This window comes from Arvicola amphibius, chromosome 14 (genome assembly GCF_903992535.2).
Source record: "Arvicola amphibius chromosome 14, mArvAmp1.2, whole genome shotgun sequence".
Taxonomy (NCBI): domain Eukaryota; kingdom Metazoa; phylum Chordata; class Mammalia; order Rodentia; family Cricetidae; genus Arvicola; species Arvicola amphibius.
The window spans coordinates 30,991,035-31,008,316 of NC_052060.1; the positions used below are offsets into that span (position 1 = coordinate 30,991,035).

Genomic DNA, 17,282 nt, shown 5'->3' on the forward strand with positions numbered 1-17,282 from the left:
TTCAATCCCTAGTACTACAGAAACCAGCACAAGCCAAGGAAAGTCCAAACTTCCACGTTTTATTAAGTAAGTCTATGCCAGCCACTGAGAAAACTGCCTTTTAGTGTACCTTACATCCTTCTATGTTTTCCATTTGTATGTGTGATATGTGTGTGTGCGCATCCATATTTTTCATGTATGTGGGCACATGCATATGGATGTCCAGGGTTGGTGTTGGGAATCTCCTTTGATTACTCTTCTACCTTCTTTTTTAAGGCAGTGTCTCCTAATCAAACCCAGTGCTTGCTGATGGGGCTTGTCCTGGTGACCAGCTTGCCCTGGTGGGTCGCCTGTCTCTCTACCTTCTGAGGCTGGAGTCATAGGCAAGCTGCCAGCCATCCCCAGCATTAACATGGGTTCTAGGAAAGTGGACCCTGGTCCTCACCATGGGACTAGTGAGGTAACCACTGAGTCATTTCCCAGCCCTTACATTTAAAAAAGATACCTTAGAGATCCTAAGTGGTTTTGTGCTCCTGCTAGAATTCTGTTTTTGTTTGACTTCTGCTTCTTGTTCATTTAAGTCAAGGCAGACAGGTCTTAAGCAGCGTGCTAATGGATAGCTTGTTTTGTAATGTGGTTCAAGGTATTGCTGAATCAAACTGCTCTCAGGCATTAGACCAGAATTCTAAAAGTGGTGCTGGAAAGATGGCTCAGTGGTTTAGAGCACTTGCTAGAGTTGCTCTTTTGGCGACTTAGGTTTAATTCCCAGCACCTAAGTGGTGACTTAAAAATCATCTGTAACTCCATTTTCAGAGGATCTGATGTCCTCTTCTGGCCTTCACTGGCCCCAGGCATTGGTGTCGTGCACATATATACATGCATGAAACATCACACACATGAAATAAATCTTTTTAAAAAAACTTAAATTTTTAACAAAAGTTCTAAAAATAGTAAAGTTTAGACTGCAAGACTACACGCGTTTTTTCATGTGCTTTTCTTGTGGGCCCCCTTTAGCACTCTGCACACCTGAGTGTACACCCTTCATTTCCTTGATCTGATCTCTCCAGCAGCAGTTTTCCTCTGGTTTTTGTTGAATGGTAGCTGTCACACTGATGGAAATGCTTATATTTTTTACTGTAATTCTGTAATCCAGTTTGGCAGAAAGGTCAGATGTGATGTGTAATCAAATATGAGGGAACAGAACCTGCTTGACTTTTATGTTTGATGCCCTGTATCCTCTGTGCCCAAAATACCTGAGAGAACAACTGGAAGGCAGGGAAGCTGAGAGGGTCAGGCCTCAGTGGGAAGGTGTGCTGGAGTAGAACCTTCTGGTCCTGGTGTAGAAGCAGAGAGAGGAAGCAGTACAGGAAGGGTCAGGTAATATATAGTGCCCAAGGACGTGGCACTTGTGACCTACTTCTCCAGCTACACCTCACCTGCTGTGTCAGCTTCCCAGCAATGCCATTATGATATGAATCCAGCAAGAAATTAATACCAGACCAGCAAGTTGGTTCATCGGGTAAAGGCATTTGCCACACAAGTCAGGTGACCTGAGTTCAAAAGAACCCAGCTCCACAGAGTTGTCCTCTGGTCACCATAGGCTTACCACGCACATACACAAAATCATCTCTTAAAGAGATCAATCCATTTATTGGGTTAGTGTAGTGTGAATCCACGAGAGTCTGGGAGAGCTTCCAAAGGATGTATTTAGATGTAAACTAGAGTTAAACACACAATGATACAGTTCAGGTTAGCCGCTGCCACAGTTGTTCTGCCCAAGGGGAAAGAGCACCAGCAGCAAGCTGCCTTCCCCTCAGCCTGTCAGTTATCATGTAACAGACAAGGCCTCAACCTAGAGCCCCAAGTCATTGGCTAACGGGATTGAAATCCCATGACAGGTTAGAGCCATCGTGGCCCTAATTATCACTGGGAACATTACTGTAGTCACCCCAGAGGTCTGCTGTTCAACCCAGTAAGTTGGCAGTTAAGGTTAATATCACATTCCATTGCTCAGATTTGATCTTCATAGCAATTCTGTACTGGAAAGTAGATGACGTTGGTCTCACTCATAGGTCAAAGTCTGAGAGAGAAATGATGCCAAAAGTCATATGTTTAATGAATTATTCAGATAGGATTTGAATCTAACTCTGATTCATAAATCTAACCTATTTTTTTCATGTCCCATGAAATTAGGTTCCCAATTAGGAATAGTAATAAACATAAATAATTTGAAGATATTATTTAGTGTTCATTATATACTAGTTCTAGGTACCTGTTACACCATTTAGATCACATGACAACTTAGATGCATGTATTCTTAGGTGACAAGTGAAGCCAGGTAGAGACAGTGTGTGACCTTTCCAGTGAAGATCAGGACCAAGAACTGACCAGGCAGACATAGGGCCTACACTACTTTCTATTATGCTAGCGACTCTCCTTGCAGAACTGAAGGAATGCGAATGCGCATGCTTTGGTTCTTGCAGGCCAACTGCAGTGAGCCAGGTCCCTTAGCATATTCTGTGAATGTGGGGAAGAACCCAGGGAAGAAAGATCATCTAGGTACTGGAGAGATGGCTCATTGGGAACAGTGACTTCTGAGTTGCCTGCATTCCGTTGCCAGTGCCCACATCAGGCTGCTCAGGCTCAGAGCTGCACAGAGCTTCAGCTCCAGCTCCAGAAGGATCCAACACCTAGTCTGATTATCACATGTGCACACGACAGACAGACATCATTCATCTTTTTCACAGGCAAAGAGGTCGCCAGTCCAAGGTGAAGAGAGGTCAGCTGGGACGACTGACAGTGACGCTGTGGTCACTGTGGCCGTGGCAGTGTGGCCAGGAGCATGGGGAAATACCTGGTCACTCGAGCCGCACAGGGCCACAGCCAGCTGCTCCTTCAGAGTCAGAGCAGTATCATTTGCTGTGTCTTAGCATCAAGGAGCTGGGGACCATGGCAGTACCTTTGCAGGAGTTGAAAAGGACAGAATATGGGGATCTGAACTCTTGGGGTGAGAAAGTGTGGCTTGAGACCACCTGCAATTCAATGACAGTGTTTTACTTAAAGCAAGTTTTTCATCCTTAGTTTGACCCAGTGGGTGTTACAGTTTATTAGCTCTGAGAACTGTGGCAAGCACCCCTCTCAGCTGTGGAGTCTTGAGATCTTGGGATTCAGGGCATGCCTGCATTTGGTTGGGTGGAGGTGGTTTAATTTTTCTGATTTAACTCACCAGTATCTGCCTGTTGAATCTTTTGACCTAGAAAATACTCGTTCATGGGGAGCACATTAAAACAAATTACTAGACAAGTAGTTTTTGTTTTTGTTCTGCTTTAAACTAATTTGCAAGTGCTTTATGGCGGTTTTTTTAAACTTAAAATTGTAAATGAACTTTTAAATTCAAACTGTGTCTTTAAAGAACTGTTAGGTCTTCTGTGTAGACAATTGAGAGTACCATGCTGGGGACATTTTAAAATTACTTTTGTTATCTAATGTCTGTCTGTTATATTCAGATTCTAGTGTTAATTGTGTGTCACTTTCTTTTTCAGACAACAAAGCACATTTGCCTTTTGACCGAGCGCTTGAGTCAGCATCCCAAAAGATGGAAGATGTTTGTAAAAGCCCCAAGCTACTTCTTCTGAAATCTGATAGGGCAGCAAACAGTGTGCAGAGACACTCTCCAAGGACCAAGATGAGACCTGTAAGTTTGCCTGTAGATCGGCTGCTGCTTCTTGCAAGTTCCCCTACTGAGAAGAGCAGCAGGAATATAGGAATTGGAGAGTCAGACAGATTTGGCAAGAATCCTGCCTTTGAAGGACTTCATAGAAAAGACAACTCAAATACTAGTAGTTCCAAAGTTAATGGCTTTGACCAGCAAAGTGTACAGAAATCCTGGGATAAGCAATATGAACGGAACAGTTTTACAGCCAAGACTACGATGATTGTGCCCAGTGCACACTCCGATAAGGGATTGATACCAAACGTTGGGAGTAGCGAGGACCATTCCAGTAGTGCCGCACAGGCCAGTAACCCGCACGCAGAACCAGCCAGGTCAGCACGAGACACATCAGAACGGAGGGCCTCGGACTCCTGCCCTGTTGCTGCTGTCAGAGCACCCAGAACGCTGCAGCCCCAGCACTGGACAACATTTTACAAACCGCCTAACCCCACCCTCAGTGGCAGGGGGACTGATGAGAAAACAGCAGTGCCCTTGGCAGCTGTGCCTCCTGCCACCCTGCATGTTCCCCAGAGTCATGTGGCAAAGTCAGACTCAGACGCAAGGGTCCTGTCGACTTGCTCTGTGCAGCCAAGTAGTCAACCTAAGGAGAACTCTGAGGAGCCTGGGCTGCCAGAGGGGACTCCAACCTGCCAGAGACCACGGCTAAAACGAATGCAGCAGTTTGAAGACCTTGAAGATGAAACTCCACAGTTTGTGTAGGGTTGTCAGAACTCAGATACTCTGTTTTGTTTTGTTTGCGAGACGAATGTCTGGACAGGGCCCTTTGTACAGGATTGCCAAAGCTGTGTGTGAGGGATTGTGCTGTTTGTCGATCATGTGGAGTGGGAGAGTATCCTGACAAGACTGCATTTATGCCTCGCTGGGTGATCTTTGAAAGCTGTAAAGAAAATGCGTGGATTCGTGGTTTTTAGAGTTGATTTTCCCCATAAAATGATCCATTTAAATTCATCCTTAATATATGATAGCTTGTAGCAGGGGTACAGCTGGGGAAATGAGCTTTACTGTGCAGAGTGAGATCAAGTGCATATTTATAAAGTCCTTCTGAAACTAGTTCCTGGAAGATGTCATGTGCCGTGATTTCCCACAGTTTCCTAGGATGTCTAACCATTTGTGCTTCTGAGTTGTATGTAAGCTTTTATTTTTCAATTGGAAATTCACCTTCTAATATTTACATAATGGCCAACAGGTTTGCCAATCTGTATTTAATTATATTTTAATTGCCAATTTTTACATGTGGTTTAACTGTACCCAAAAATGCACTTAAACCTGAACCATATAGTTCCGTTACTTTTTATTTGGCTTTAGATGTTTTAATACATTTGGTAGGGGTTTGAGGATTTTATCTTTTAGAGTTTTGTCTATGTAAACTTTTGTTTTTCAGCAGTTCTGAACTTTAAATATTTTGTATAGTGGTCCAGAAAAGATGCTATTTTCAGAAGTTTTTAAATTCAGTACATTTCCTCTTTTTATTGCCCAGGTTTTGTTTAAACTGTTCTTTTATAAGAAGTGTTTTGACTTATGAATCATTTTATATACTTTTTCTACCTGACTTTCAACCATTGAAAATGTATAGTTCATTCAAGTGAGTGAAGAGTTATTTAAGTTGATCCCCAGAGTTTAGAAATTTGAGAGATGTAGATGATCAGATCTGTGTCTTAAAAAAACAAAAACCCTTGTTTTCCGAACCTGTACATTACTGTTACCTTCTGTGTCGTCGTTTTGTCTAAAATAGGATGTAAAAGGGACAACAAATACAGTAGCCTTTTGTATGTGTGACTTATTATGCTTTTGTATGACCTTGTTATATTTGATAAATATATGTACATATTCACTTGTTAAATTATTCGAGGTTCTCATGGCTTGTCTGACACTGCTCAGCTTAAGTTATGTTCTTAGATGTAATCAACCATTGACTTAGGGTCATGCATCCCTTCACTACAGCATGGGGTGTTTGTGACAAGTTGTGTTGGCATCTCTGTCATTCAGAGCTGGGGGGATGAGTAACCAGCTTTTTCACAATCAACTTTGTTTTTATTCTTACCACACACCCTATTGCTGTGAAAAACCTAAAATGAGTCAGCCAACATTTATTGAGCCCCTTCTGTATTCACAGATTTACAAAGTTTCAATAAGTTTTCATAGCAACCTGTATGTGCAGGTGAGCGTGTTACTCCCCTGCCACTGATGGCAGTAGGAACTTAGGTGATACACGTTTCACAGCAGAGTTAGACCTAAACAGAAGAGCTCTCTGATTTTGATGGTTGGCGCTCTTAGCGACTGTGATAGTGCTCAGTATCATCAGAGAGTATTTAACTATAACAGATACTCCTCTAAAAAGTTCTTACTGTGAACTACACCTCAAGATGACTGTGTGAATCATTTTTACATGTGTGGCTCAGGAACAGTAAGCATGTTCATACTGTTCCGCAGGTGTGCATAGCTGGCCGTCTCACAACTTCACCGTCCCACTCTAAGACTGGTAAAGTGTACTTTTAACTCCAGTTCGAGTGTGTGCGGACAACCCACGCGTAGAGCTGCCTCTGTTCCCCACTCTGCCAGTGGTTCTGCAGATCTCTCTTCCGTTAGGGCTTCCTGACTCTGGCCCGGCTTATTCTGCTTTCCTGGGAGAAGAAGTAAGCAGGCTTCTTGAAAACAGAAATGCCACAGCATGCGTTGTGCCTGCCACCCAGTAGTGGCAGACATACGGACATGGACATGAGCAGGGGGAGGGGGCAGAAGCTAGGAGTCCTGAAAAGGAACTTCCAGACCTTCAGAAAGCTTTATGGCAAGCAGTTATGAAAAATTGATCATACTTCCCTAAACAGGCTTAGCAGAGCTTCTGATTATTTTAAGTAACTTTGATATATTATAGGCAGGCTAATTCCTTTGCTGTGGAGATTTATGGTCCCCATGGGGATTTGCCTAGTGATCTCACAAGCAGAATGACTTGTACCTCACTTCCTTTTGATTTTAGATGGACCGCAGCAACACTATTCACGGCTGTCGTTGTGCTGTGGCATCTGCTTAGCTACATCTCTTCACATTTTAACTGCCATGTATTTTTAAGTAAGTCATGGTTCACGTAATTGCTTTTTTCCCTTCCTGAAGATGGGAAATATTTTGCGTGCTGGTGGTATTGGATGTGCGATGAGTCGGTTCAGACCGCAGTCTGCAGAGTTCTCATGGTCGGTACACAGAAGTCAGTTTCCCTGTGAATCAGCAACTAACAGAAGTGAAAGCTTTTGGGACTTCATTTCTTCAGTAGAACAAATCTAGTGAAAGATGTCCAGAGCAGAAAATTTTAGTTCATCCCAAGTCATTCACACAGAGTGCTCTATAATAGATATGAATTGGAAACCACTATTTCTTGTATATGACTATAGTACACGCATTAAATTCAGGAGGTTAACATCATAATAGTGATATCTAATCATAGATCAAATTTTATTGGTTGCCCCCATTAATGTTCCTGTCTATGCCATTAGCCCAATCCCAGATCACGTGGTGTGTTTAGTTGTCCTCTTTCTTTGATCTCTTCCAATCTGGAACAATTATTTGGTATTTGGCCTCATAGCCTCCATACTTAAGGAGCACAGACCAAATTATGGCATCAGTTTTGGTTCATGTAATGTTTCTGCACAGATAGGGTCAGGATATACATTTTTTTTTGTTAAAAAATATCATAGTGGTTCTGTTTTTGTCATACTAGGAGATGAGTAATATCTGTTTGCCCTGGTGCTGTTGTCTTTGGTCATTTGGTTAGGATAATCCAGGAAACTTCCATTGTAAAGCTGGTAGTGAAGATGTACTTTGGGGGCTGGTTTGGTAAGCAAAGGCTCTTGCAGTGCACATCTGGTGATGTGAGTTCAATCCTGGGACCACGTAAAAGTGGGAGGAGAGAAGCCACCCCACACAGCTGCCCTCTGACCCCACCGTACGCCCTGACGTACAGGTGCCACACAGTAAAAGATGAACATTTGAAAGCGTAAGCACATTGGGAGGAGATTCCTAGGAACTAATAAATGTTTCCCTGATTTGCCAACAGCTAGTTTTGAGTCCATTGGCAATTCTTGTCTGAATCAGTCACGACTCTTTTGATTGCCAGATGGTGAATTCGTTGCTTTGGGATTTTACTGTAAAGAACTGTCTCTTCCTCTGTTTATTTTCGTCAGCAGAGACTCAGATTCCTTCTTCACAGAGTAGATTATGATATGTCTCTTATTTTAGTGCTGAAATTTCCCCAGAATTGACTTGTGGGGGTCTTTTCAAGGTGACTTGTGACCCTTTGGTATGGCCACCTCACTGTCGAGTGTATTTAGGAGGTATGTTAATTGGTACAAAGTCACCTGACTTTTTCCATATCTCAGATGAAGAATTAGGTATTTTCCAAAAAGCTCATTGCTCCTTTAGGTGAAATTTAAGTTCCTGAGCGTTTAATCTAGTCCTCCCTTTCCAGACTTAAATCCCTCCTCAGTAGGCATGTCATCAGCTAAAAATAGATCCTCAGTAGTGGATCTGTTTAGCTTTTGAGCACTGCTTCTGAGCACATTGATCAATCGCAAGGCAGTCAAAACTGATCTTGCTGGGTGGTGGCCGTGCACACCTTTAATCTCAGCTCTTGGGAGGCAGAGGCAGACTGAGCTCTGCTCTACAGTAAGAGAGACCCTGTCTCAAAACCAAATTCAAACAAAGACCTGATTTCAACCACATCTTCCCAGACCACTCTGACTGAACCCTTGACCCCGCTGATGTCAAGTCCTCAGCACTCAGAATTCCGGCCCAGGAGGAGGGGAGAAGCAGTGCACCATCTCTTTAAGTGAGCAGCTACTGAATAGCGACTGCAGAAAGCTTTTAAGTGAAGGCCATATGTGGTTTGAATTGTCTTCACAACCCATGTAATTACTTTGCCAGTATAAAATTAACATTTCAAAAGAATTAGTGTAGAAGATTTAATTAGTCATGTTTCCATGTTTCCAGATTTTCTTTTAGGGTTCATCTTTGGCATCTTACATAAATGGCTCATGAGCAGTATGGTACCTACCTCACGTGAAAACCTGCCTCAGCCTCGGGACAGGGTATGTTAAGTCAGGAAATGGTAGATGGTGCCTTTACTGTGACAAAATGCCTGAGATTGACACCTTAAAGGTGGCAAGGTTGGTGTGGGCCCATGGTTTCCATGACTGGCTCTGCTGTTGGAGCTGAGCTGAGACAGATTACCACGGCAGGGGAGTATGTGGCATAGGCGACTGCTGTCCTCATGGCAGCCAGGAAGGTGACCAACGGACCAGTCTCTCAGTGGTACATCTCATATGCCCCACTACCTCCAACCAGACCCCTCCTGTTTTCCACCACGTTAGTCCATTTAGCTATATAGATCTGTCAGTGGATGCAAACTGCCACGATCCAGTCACCCCTGAACAAGGCCGCACTGGGGAGCAAGCCTTTAGGAGGCATTGTAGGTCCAAACCATCACAGCGTCACTGACTTGAAGCCTTTTGCTGTCTAGGCAGTGCTGGGTGGTAAGGGAATGTCGCTCTGAGCTGTAGAGATGGGTGGGCTGGACCTTTACGGACAGTAAGGACTCTTTAATTCAGTTCATGTTGTGGTGACCCCCAACCATAAAATTATTTTTATTGCTACTTCATAACTAATTTTGCTGCTGTTATAAATCATAAATATTTTTTGGAGAGAGGTTTGTTGAAGGGGTCGTGACCCACAGGTTGAGAACCTCTCTGGCATAGAGCCTGTTACAGTTGCTCTCTGGTAGGTTCTCTTATTTCTAGTTCACTCTTTTTAAAAAGTCCACTTTGTAGTTATTTAATAGTTTTGAGACAGATTTAACTGCCTTTTCACACAAGCAAATAGATAACACAGAGGCCATGCTCCTCAAAGTGTGTGTAACCAGCAAAAGGCGAACGCAGGTGTCTTTGTTGTAAATTACCTCGTTGGTCTTTTTAAAGCAAAGGCAGCTACCAGTCATACTTAGAGATTTTTCTTTCTGGTTGCTAGGATACTGAAGTAAGACATATACCAACTCTGAGGTCACTTTTAGTGTGTGCATATAAAAATTTATTGCAAGTTTTCATCTAAACTCTCTAAGTTTTCCTGGGCTGTGGGGAGTTGTGCAGGTGACAGGCCTTACAAGCCAAACCCTCCCTTCTCTCCCCAAAGAAAAACCAGGAAGCAGGGAAGTGAGGCTGTAACAGCCTAGAACAAGATGTAAAGGGGGGGGGTGGCAGGGTCCTCACTCCAAGGGACAAGAAAGACCCTAAGCCACTATCTTTAGGCTTAATGATGTAAATACTAGCTTATTTTTAGGAACCTAATTAACAGGGATTAGTGAGCCATTGTGGATGTAAAAGAGGAAAGGAGACCTGACCTAGAAGGCTGGAGAGCAGGAGGTCTCTCCACGGGTCATAAATATGCCCATGAGTGGCACTGTGTGATCCCTGCTGGTCCTGAGCCTAAAACAGGAGGCTCTCTTGAGCAGAAGAGTTCAAAGCCAGGCAATGTGGCAAGAACTTTATTTGGAAAAAAGAAGTGAAAGCAAACATTAAAAAGGAATGGCTTAAGGAAAGTAATCCTAGGCAGAAATACAGCAAAGCAGGAAAGAATGAAGACTCCTATAGAAAAACATAAATACCATGAACACTGGAATTGATGTTGAATTCGAACACATGACAGCCATGATAGAAAAGGTCAACAAATGGAGTTAAACATTTAAATGTTCAGCCAAGGGGCTGGAGAGATGGCTCAGTGGTTAAGAGAACTGGTTGTTCTTCTAGAGGACCTGGGTTCAATTCCCAGCACCCACATGGCAGCTTACCACTGTAACTCTGCTTTCGGGGGATTTGACACCTTTATACCAATGCACATGAAATAAGTTCAAATAAATTATATTTTAAAAGTTCTGTCAACATCAAGGAAGTATTAAAAGTAATGGCATATTAAATTTAATAAGTTGAGTAGAAAAAAGTACATGAGGACTTTAATTTAGGTGGTTGGTTACTTGGATAATTCAAAAGAAGGAGAGATCGAAGAGGGAAAAAAACAGAACAGAAATAGTCGGATAGTAGAGAAAACCTCACCTAAATGAGTAATTGAATCCAAGTTATGTAAATACTCCAATAAACTAAGGTTGTCGACTAGAGAGGGAGAAAACCAAACCTACTTCCTGCTTACAGGAGACAGAGGTGCCCAGGAAATACAGAAAGATGTGGGTTACAGCTTCTAAAACTGAGGTGACTGTGCCAGCGTCGTGAAAGCCAAACTAAAACACCACTGAAGAGAAGATTGACAACTAAAAAGTCACAACACTGTTCCTAATGTACACGGCAGACAGCTGAGAGGAAAGCTGGGCGAGCCCTACAGAGTCGCTGCAGCTGAGCTCGGAAGCGAGGAGTAGTCCGGGCACCCGCGAATCCCCTGCGGTGCAGATGACGCTGGGCGGACGGACTGCAGATTCCTGTTCCACTGAAGCTTGTATCAGAAAGTTAACAAAACTGACAACAAGAGGCCGTAGTAAAGAAAGCCTCCGAACATCTCGGAGGATTTAAATAATTCAAAGATGCTCTCCAACCTCAGGGGAAAGTGCTGAGAATTAGTAACAAGACGACTAGAATCCTCAGATTTGCCTGAACTGCTTAGCAATGAAACTGAACACACCTTGAAATAAGTAATTCCTCAAAGAAGAAATAAGCAGTGTTTTAAACCAAATACTATAATGAGCCATGCTAAAGGTGGGGACTGCAGCTAAGTCAGAAGGGTTAGAAATTTTTCTACATTCATGACATCAGCTGCATTCATCAGTTAAACTGCGTCTCCAGAAGCAGAAAGACCGGAAAGGGTCTGGGAATGGAGACAGCTCAGTGGTGGTGTGCTTGCCTTGCATGTGTGAATCCAAAGATGCCCAACATGGCAGAAGAGAACAGTAGAAAAGGAAACAAAAGAGTAAAATTGGTGTGACAAAGCACAAACTTTAAAACAAAGCTAAGTTTTGAAAAGCGTAAGAAAATTGATAAATGAGCAAAAGGAAAAATATCTCAATTGAAAATTTTTTCTTAGAAAATTGAACATTTGAAATATGAGTATTTGAACAAGAACAAAATTAAGGACCAAAAAAAAAAAAATCCAGACAAAGTCAATGAAAATGAACTAGGGAGACAGCTTGGCGGATAAGAGCTCTTGTTCTGCAAGCCTGAAAAGATCTGAGTGCAGATACCTGGTGCCCATGTACAAACCTGGGCCTGGCATCACTTGCACTGGGGTTAGAGACAGGCACCTTCCGAGAGCTCATTGGCCAGCCAGCCTAGCCAAAAGCCAAGCCCCCAGTTCCACGAGAAACTCCATCTCAACACAGCGCTAAAGCAGCAGAGGGCCACATGTCTGTCCTGCTCTGGACTCTACATCTGCATGCTCGCTCCCATGCAACTTGAGCGATTGTAAAAGTGGAAGATCTGCGGAGTCCCCATCTGCTAGTAAAGATTGAGTCTGTGTTTAAATCTGCGGAGTCCCTATTTGCTAGTAAAGTCTATATTTAAAACTTTAAAGATAAAATCACCTGCCTTGGTGATGATGGTGTACACCTTTAATCCAAGGCAGAGGCAGGCGAATCTCTGAGTCTGAGGCCAACCTAGTCTTCAGAGTGAGTTCCAGGACAGCCAGGGTTACACAGAGAAATCCTGTCTCAAAATAAAATTATAGGCAGATTCTTCCAGGAGACCACAAAAGAATATTTCCAAATATCATAAATTATTCCTTATCTCAATAACAAACTTTTTGTTTTGTTGTGTTTTGTTTTTATTTTGTTTTCTCGAGACAGGGTTTCTCTGTAAGCTTTGGAGCCTGTCCTGGAACTAGCGCTTGTAGACTAGGTTGGCCTCAAACTCACAGAGATCCGCCTGCCTCTGTCTCCCGAGTGCTGGGATTAAAGGCGTGCGCCACCACCACCCACCTGGCTCTCGATAACCAACTTTATAAAGACATTGCCTATTGGGAAAGAAACTAGCATGGCAGAAAAGGGACAGTTTAGTTTGTGACTGTCTAGTGAGATGAGGTCATCTGAATTCTCACTGGCTTTGTCCAGTTTATAGAATTTGAAAACCTGTTCCATGTAATTGATCTCATTATCTGAAAGAGAGAAAAGTACAGTTCCTTTAATATACACAAATTGTAAAAAGAGGTTGAGGCCTGGGAAGATAGCCATCCAGTTCAGTGCTTGCCACAGGACCTGAATTGGGTGCCCACTAGCCACAGAAAAAGCCAAGTGCAGCTGTGCATCTGGACTCCGGGGAGGCCGAGACAGGTGAACTCCTGGAGCTCAATGGCAGCCAGCCCAACCTGATCAAGTTTTGTGAGAAAACATGTCTCACAAAACAACCTGAAGGGACTGGAGAGATGGCTCGGCAGCTGAGAGCGCTCACTGAGAGGGGCGCGCTCTTCCACTTGGCCCTGGCTCTCCCAGTGAACGGCCTTGTCTTCCAGAATGCCTTTGATCCGGCACAGACACCGCCGTGGAAACAGGTAAGGCACAAGTGGGTCGGGATGCCCTTCTGTGTATGTGTTGCTTTTATTGGTTAATGAATAAAGAAACTGGCTTGGCCTATGATAGGGCAAAGTAGAGCTAGGCGGGAAAAACTAAACTGGGAGAAAGAAGGCAGAGTAGCAAGACGCCGTGTAGCCACCAGAGACAGACACTGGATGGAACCTTGCCGGTAGGCCACGAACCTCACGGTCAAAAGTAAAATAATAGAAATGGGTTAATTTAAGATATAAGAGTAAGCCAGAAATACGATTAAGCTATTGGCCAATCAGTACTGCAAATAAATATAGTTTCTGAGTGATTACTTCGGGTCCGAGCTGCCGGGGGAATGAATGAGCAGCCTCCCTTCCAGCAACGCACAAGTGTGAGAACAGCTAGGAATTCTTTGCCCCCTCCCCAGGAGCCTGCAGAACAGGGCCACCCATCAACTGTTTGCTTGAAGCTGGGGCCTCAGCCTAAAGACAGTTTCAGGTTACTTGTCATGGGCCACCTATACAGCCTCCAACTTGTGTGTGCGAAGTGTGTTTGACTTATCAGCAAATAAATGTAAATTGTTCATTAAAAAAAAAGAACACTTACTGTTCATGCAGAAGGCCTGAGTCATTCCAAGCCCTGACCTGTCAGATCACAAACTATAGATCCTGTGCCCTCTTCTGATCTCTGCAAACACCGGGTACGTACATGGTTCACATACACACGCAGGCAAAACATTCACACACATTTAAAAAAATGTGTAAGTGGAAAGAGATTGAGGAAGACACCCGGAGATGCCCCCTCCCCTCGCATGGGTGCACGCGGGCACACACACACATACACACACTGGTTTGATTAAATTCAACAGTCATTGTGATTTTCAAAAATATCAAACTTCTCTCAGGTGTGGTGGCACAAACCTTTTTAATTTCAGCATTCAAGAGAGAGAGGCAGAGGCAGGCCAGCCTGGTCTACAGAGTGAGTGTCAAGACAGCCAGGGTTACACAGGGGAAAATAATAATAATTAAATAAAAATAAAACAAATTAGCAAACTCTTGAACTACCCTAATCCTGACTTGACAAACACGGTTTGGGGCGGAATCCTTCGCAGGTGTTGCAAGTTTCAGCTGTGTTAACAGGAATTCCACGGGGTTTCTGTGATCACAGCCTTTATCCAGCATTACGCAATAAAAGAGTTTGGAGCCAAACAAGAGGGTGAGAAAAACAAGTGAGAGGAACAGAGAGACAAGAGAGGGGCTAAGAGGGAGCAGTTAGCCCAGTGCTTGCCTGACAAGAGCAGAGCCCCCCCCCCAACACACCCGTTTTCACACTGCAGATTACAGAGATGTCATTCATTTAAACAAACCTCTTGAATTTAAAGTTAGAAAAGCTTTTCCATGCAGCTCTGGGCTTAAGTAGGCAGATCATCAGCAGACATCCTGGCCACTCCTTTAAGACTGTGACTGTTTGCCCCGTGGTGGGGGTGGTGGGGATGGTGGTGGTGGGGGGTGTACACTTTTAATCCCAGCACTCAGGAGGCAGGGGCAGGCGGATGTCTGTGAGTTTGAGGCCAGCCTGGTCCACATCTATGACCGTTCATGGAACACAAGAGGTGAGTCTAGTTGTCTTTTTAAAAGAGATGGTTTTACCAGGCAGCTACAGTCTCCCAGGATTTCAGGTGTGCCCCTGCTTGAGCATAAATATTTAGCAGGTCATTCTAATTAGCTCTCCCGAGTAAAGGTCAGTCCAGAGATAGTCCTGAAATGTTTGGGACCCTGGAAGACGTCATGTGGCAACCACACTTTGTGCCATAAAGTGGCTGTGTGGGGAATATGTCTTTTCTTTCCTTGATGATTTCATACTTTTTGTTTGCTGGTTTTCCAGACAAGGTTTCTCTGTGTAGCCCTGGCTGTCCTGGAACTAACTCTGTAGACCAGGCTAGCCTCAAGCTGAGATGTTTTGGGTTTTTATTTCTCTTTGGGTCCTGTCATCCCAACTTCCAAATAAATACACAGAGATTTATTCTTATTTATGAATGCTGAGCCTTAGCTTGGCTTATTTCTAGCCATTTTTTAAAATTTAAATTAGCCTATTTCTCTTCTATGTTTTGCCTCTGGGCTTTTAACCTTTCTTTTTTTATGTCCTCCTTCCCTTTTTACATCTTGACTGTCTGGGTGGCTAGGTGACCAGCCCCTGGCATCCTCCTCTCCTCCTTTCTCACTCCCCCTCTTCTGGTTCTTCTTCTATTTGTTGCCTGGTAACCCCACCTATTTCTCCTGCCTCACTATTGGCTGTTCAGCACTTCTCTGGACCAATCAGGTGTTTTAGGCAGGCAAAGTAACACAGCTTCACAGAGTTAAGCAAATGCAACATAAAAGAATGCAACATATCTTTGCATCATTAAACAAATATTCCACAGTATAATCTTAAACTAATATTCCACAACCAATCTGTCTGCCTCTGCCTTTCAAGTACTAAAATTAAAGGTATTTACCACCAAGCCCTGCACATCTCCACCATACTGTTTTAAATTACACTTTATATTACAGGGAGATTGTTTTTATGTGAATCTTACCTATTTAGTATTTGCAGTGCTGGGTGTTAAATCCAGAGCCTCATATATTACAGGTTAATGCTCTACCACTGAATTACAGCCTTATCTTATTTGGGCTTAGATATGATCTGATAAATAATGCATTTAATTCTATTCAAGTTTTTTCCAGTGTTTAGCAGACTCAGCTGGAATGATGTTGAAGTTACTGTTGGCCAAAATTATATTTAGAGTATAATTATAGCATTTGAATGTATCATTTCAGGAGACTATGGACACACCTGTAGGCAGTGTTGACAGATTTATTTAGGATTTGATTTACTTAGTAAATGATGATGAACTGTAATAGAAAATATTTTAGTGGACCATTGTGAGCGTGAGAGAGCACAGAGCATGGCATGGGGCTGGTAGAGAAAGAAGACAGTAAACCCTGGGGTGACTAGCCCAGGGGGAAAGGCAGGGTTTAACGTAAAGCACAGTTCAACCTAAGTCTGACCTAGTGGATGTCACAGTTTTTTAGCCAGGCAGCTGTGCCAAGCACCCAAGTCATATAACGCGCTGTCCTCTCACTGTGGACTGAATGTCGCCAAAAAACAGACCAAGGGAGGTGTCTGGGTTCTTGGGATTGAGGGCGCGTCTGTATTTGGCTGGCCTGAGGTGGTGGAATTTTTCTGCGTTAACTCACCAATGCCTGCCTGTTGAAACCATGACAAGTCTGCCACTCAGCAATTTCATGTTGATAAACTTATCTGATGGAAACACTATCAAAAATTTCATAGAAGTAAGCCATTCTTTGACAAACAGTAAAGGTTGCAGTTCTGTATTGTTTTAATGTACATAGACACAGGTACACGGTCATGCATTGTGTGATGTGTGGAGCAATGCAAAGATGGTGGTTCTGTATGATTAGGTCACCTGGTGACATCAGAGCCACCTTGGGCTATTAGGGAACAGGCTTGTATATTTCCAGAATTTCATTTAAAATATTCTTGCTTTGTTGGCCAGACTTGTCTCAAACTCCTGGGCTCAAGTGATCGTCCTGTGTCAGGCTCGCAGGAGTGGGGACTACAGGTGTATGCCACTGCAGAAATTAATAAAGCAGTAGGGATGTGTGGCACTGTAGAGCAGGTGGTTTTCACTGCTAAACAAGAAGTGATATTTATTAACTCCTTTGTATGTTTTAGCCTTAGAATATCTTCTTAAGAATTATGTAGTGCCTCCATCATTGCAAGTGAGTCCACCTGTCAATTTAGGCAGGCTTTTCTTTTCTTTTCTTTCTTATTTTATTTTATTTTATTTTATTTATTTGAGACATGGTCTCTCTTTGTAGCCCTGGCTGGTCTGGAGCTCATTGTGTAGACCAGGCTGGCCTTGATCTCATAGATCCATTTGCATCTGCCTCCTAGTGTTGGGGCTTAAAGGCGCCACACCCAATCTGGGCTTTCTCACATACACAAGTTTTGGAACATAGCATTTGGCAGGACAAATGAGAATGCAGTGAGCTG

General features: G+C 43.3%; 1 protein-coding gene across 3 annotated transcripts in view; it reads left to right on the forward strand.

Moving 5' to 3' along the window:
- Positions 1-5,555, forward strand: part of Arhgap29 (Rho GTPase activating protein 29) — a 66,924-nt gene extending 61,369 nt beyond the window's left edge. For all 3 annotated transcript variants that reach the window (XM_038311025.1, XM_038311024.1, XM_038311027.1), the window contains one exon: positions 3,522-5,555. In XM_038311025.1, coding sequence (XP_038166953.1) covers positions 3,522-4,411 — 890 coding nt within the window. In that variant the 3' untranslated portion in view covers positions 4,412-5,555. The remainder of the gene's footprint in view (positions 1-3,521) is intronic.
- Positions 5,556-17,282: the final 11,727 nt, after the last annotated feature.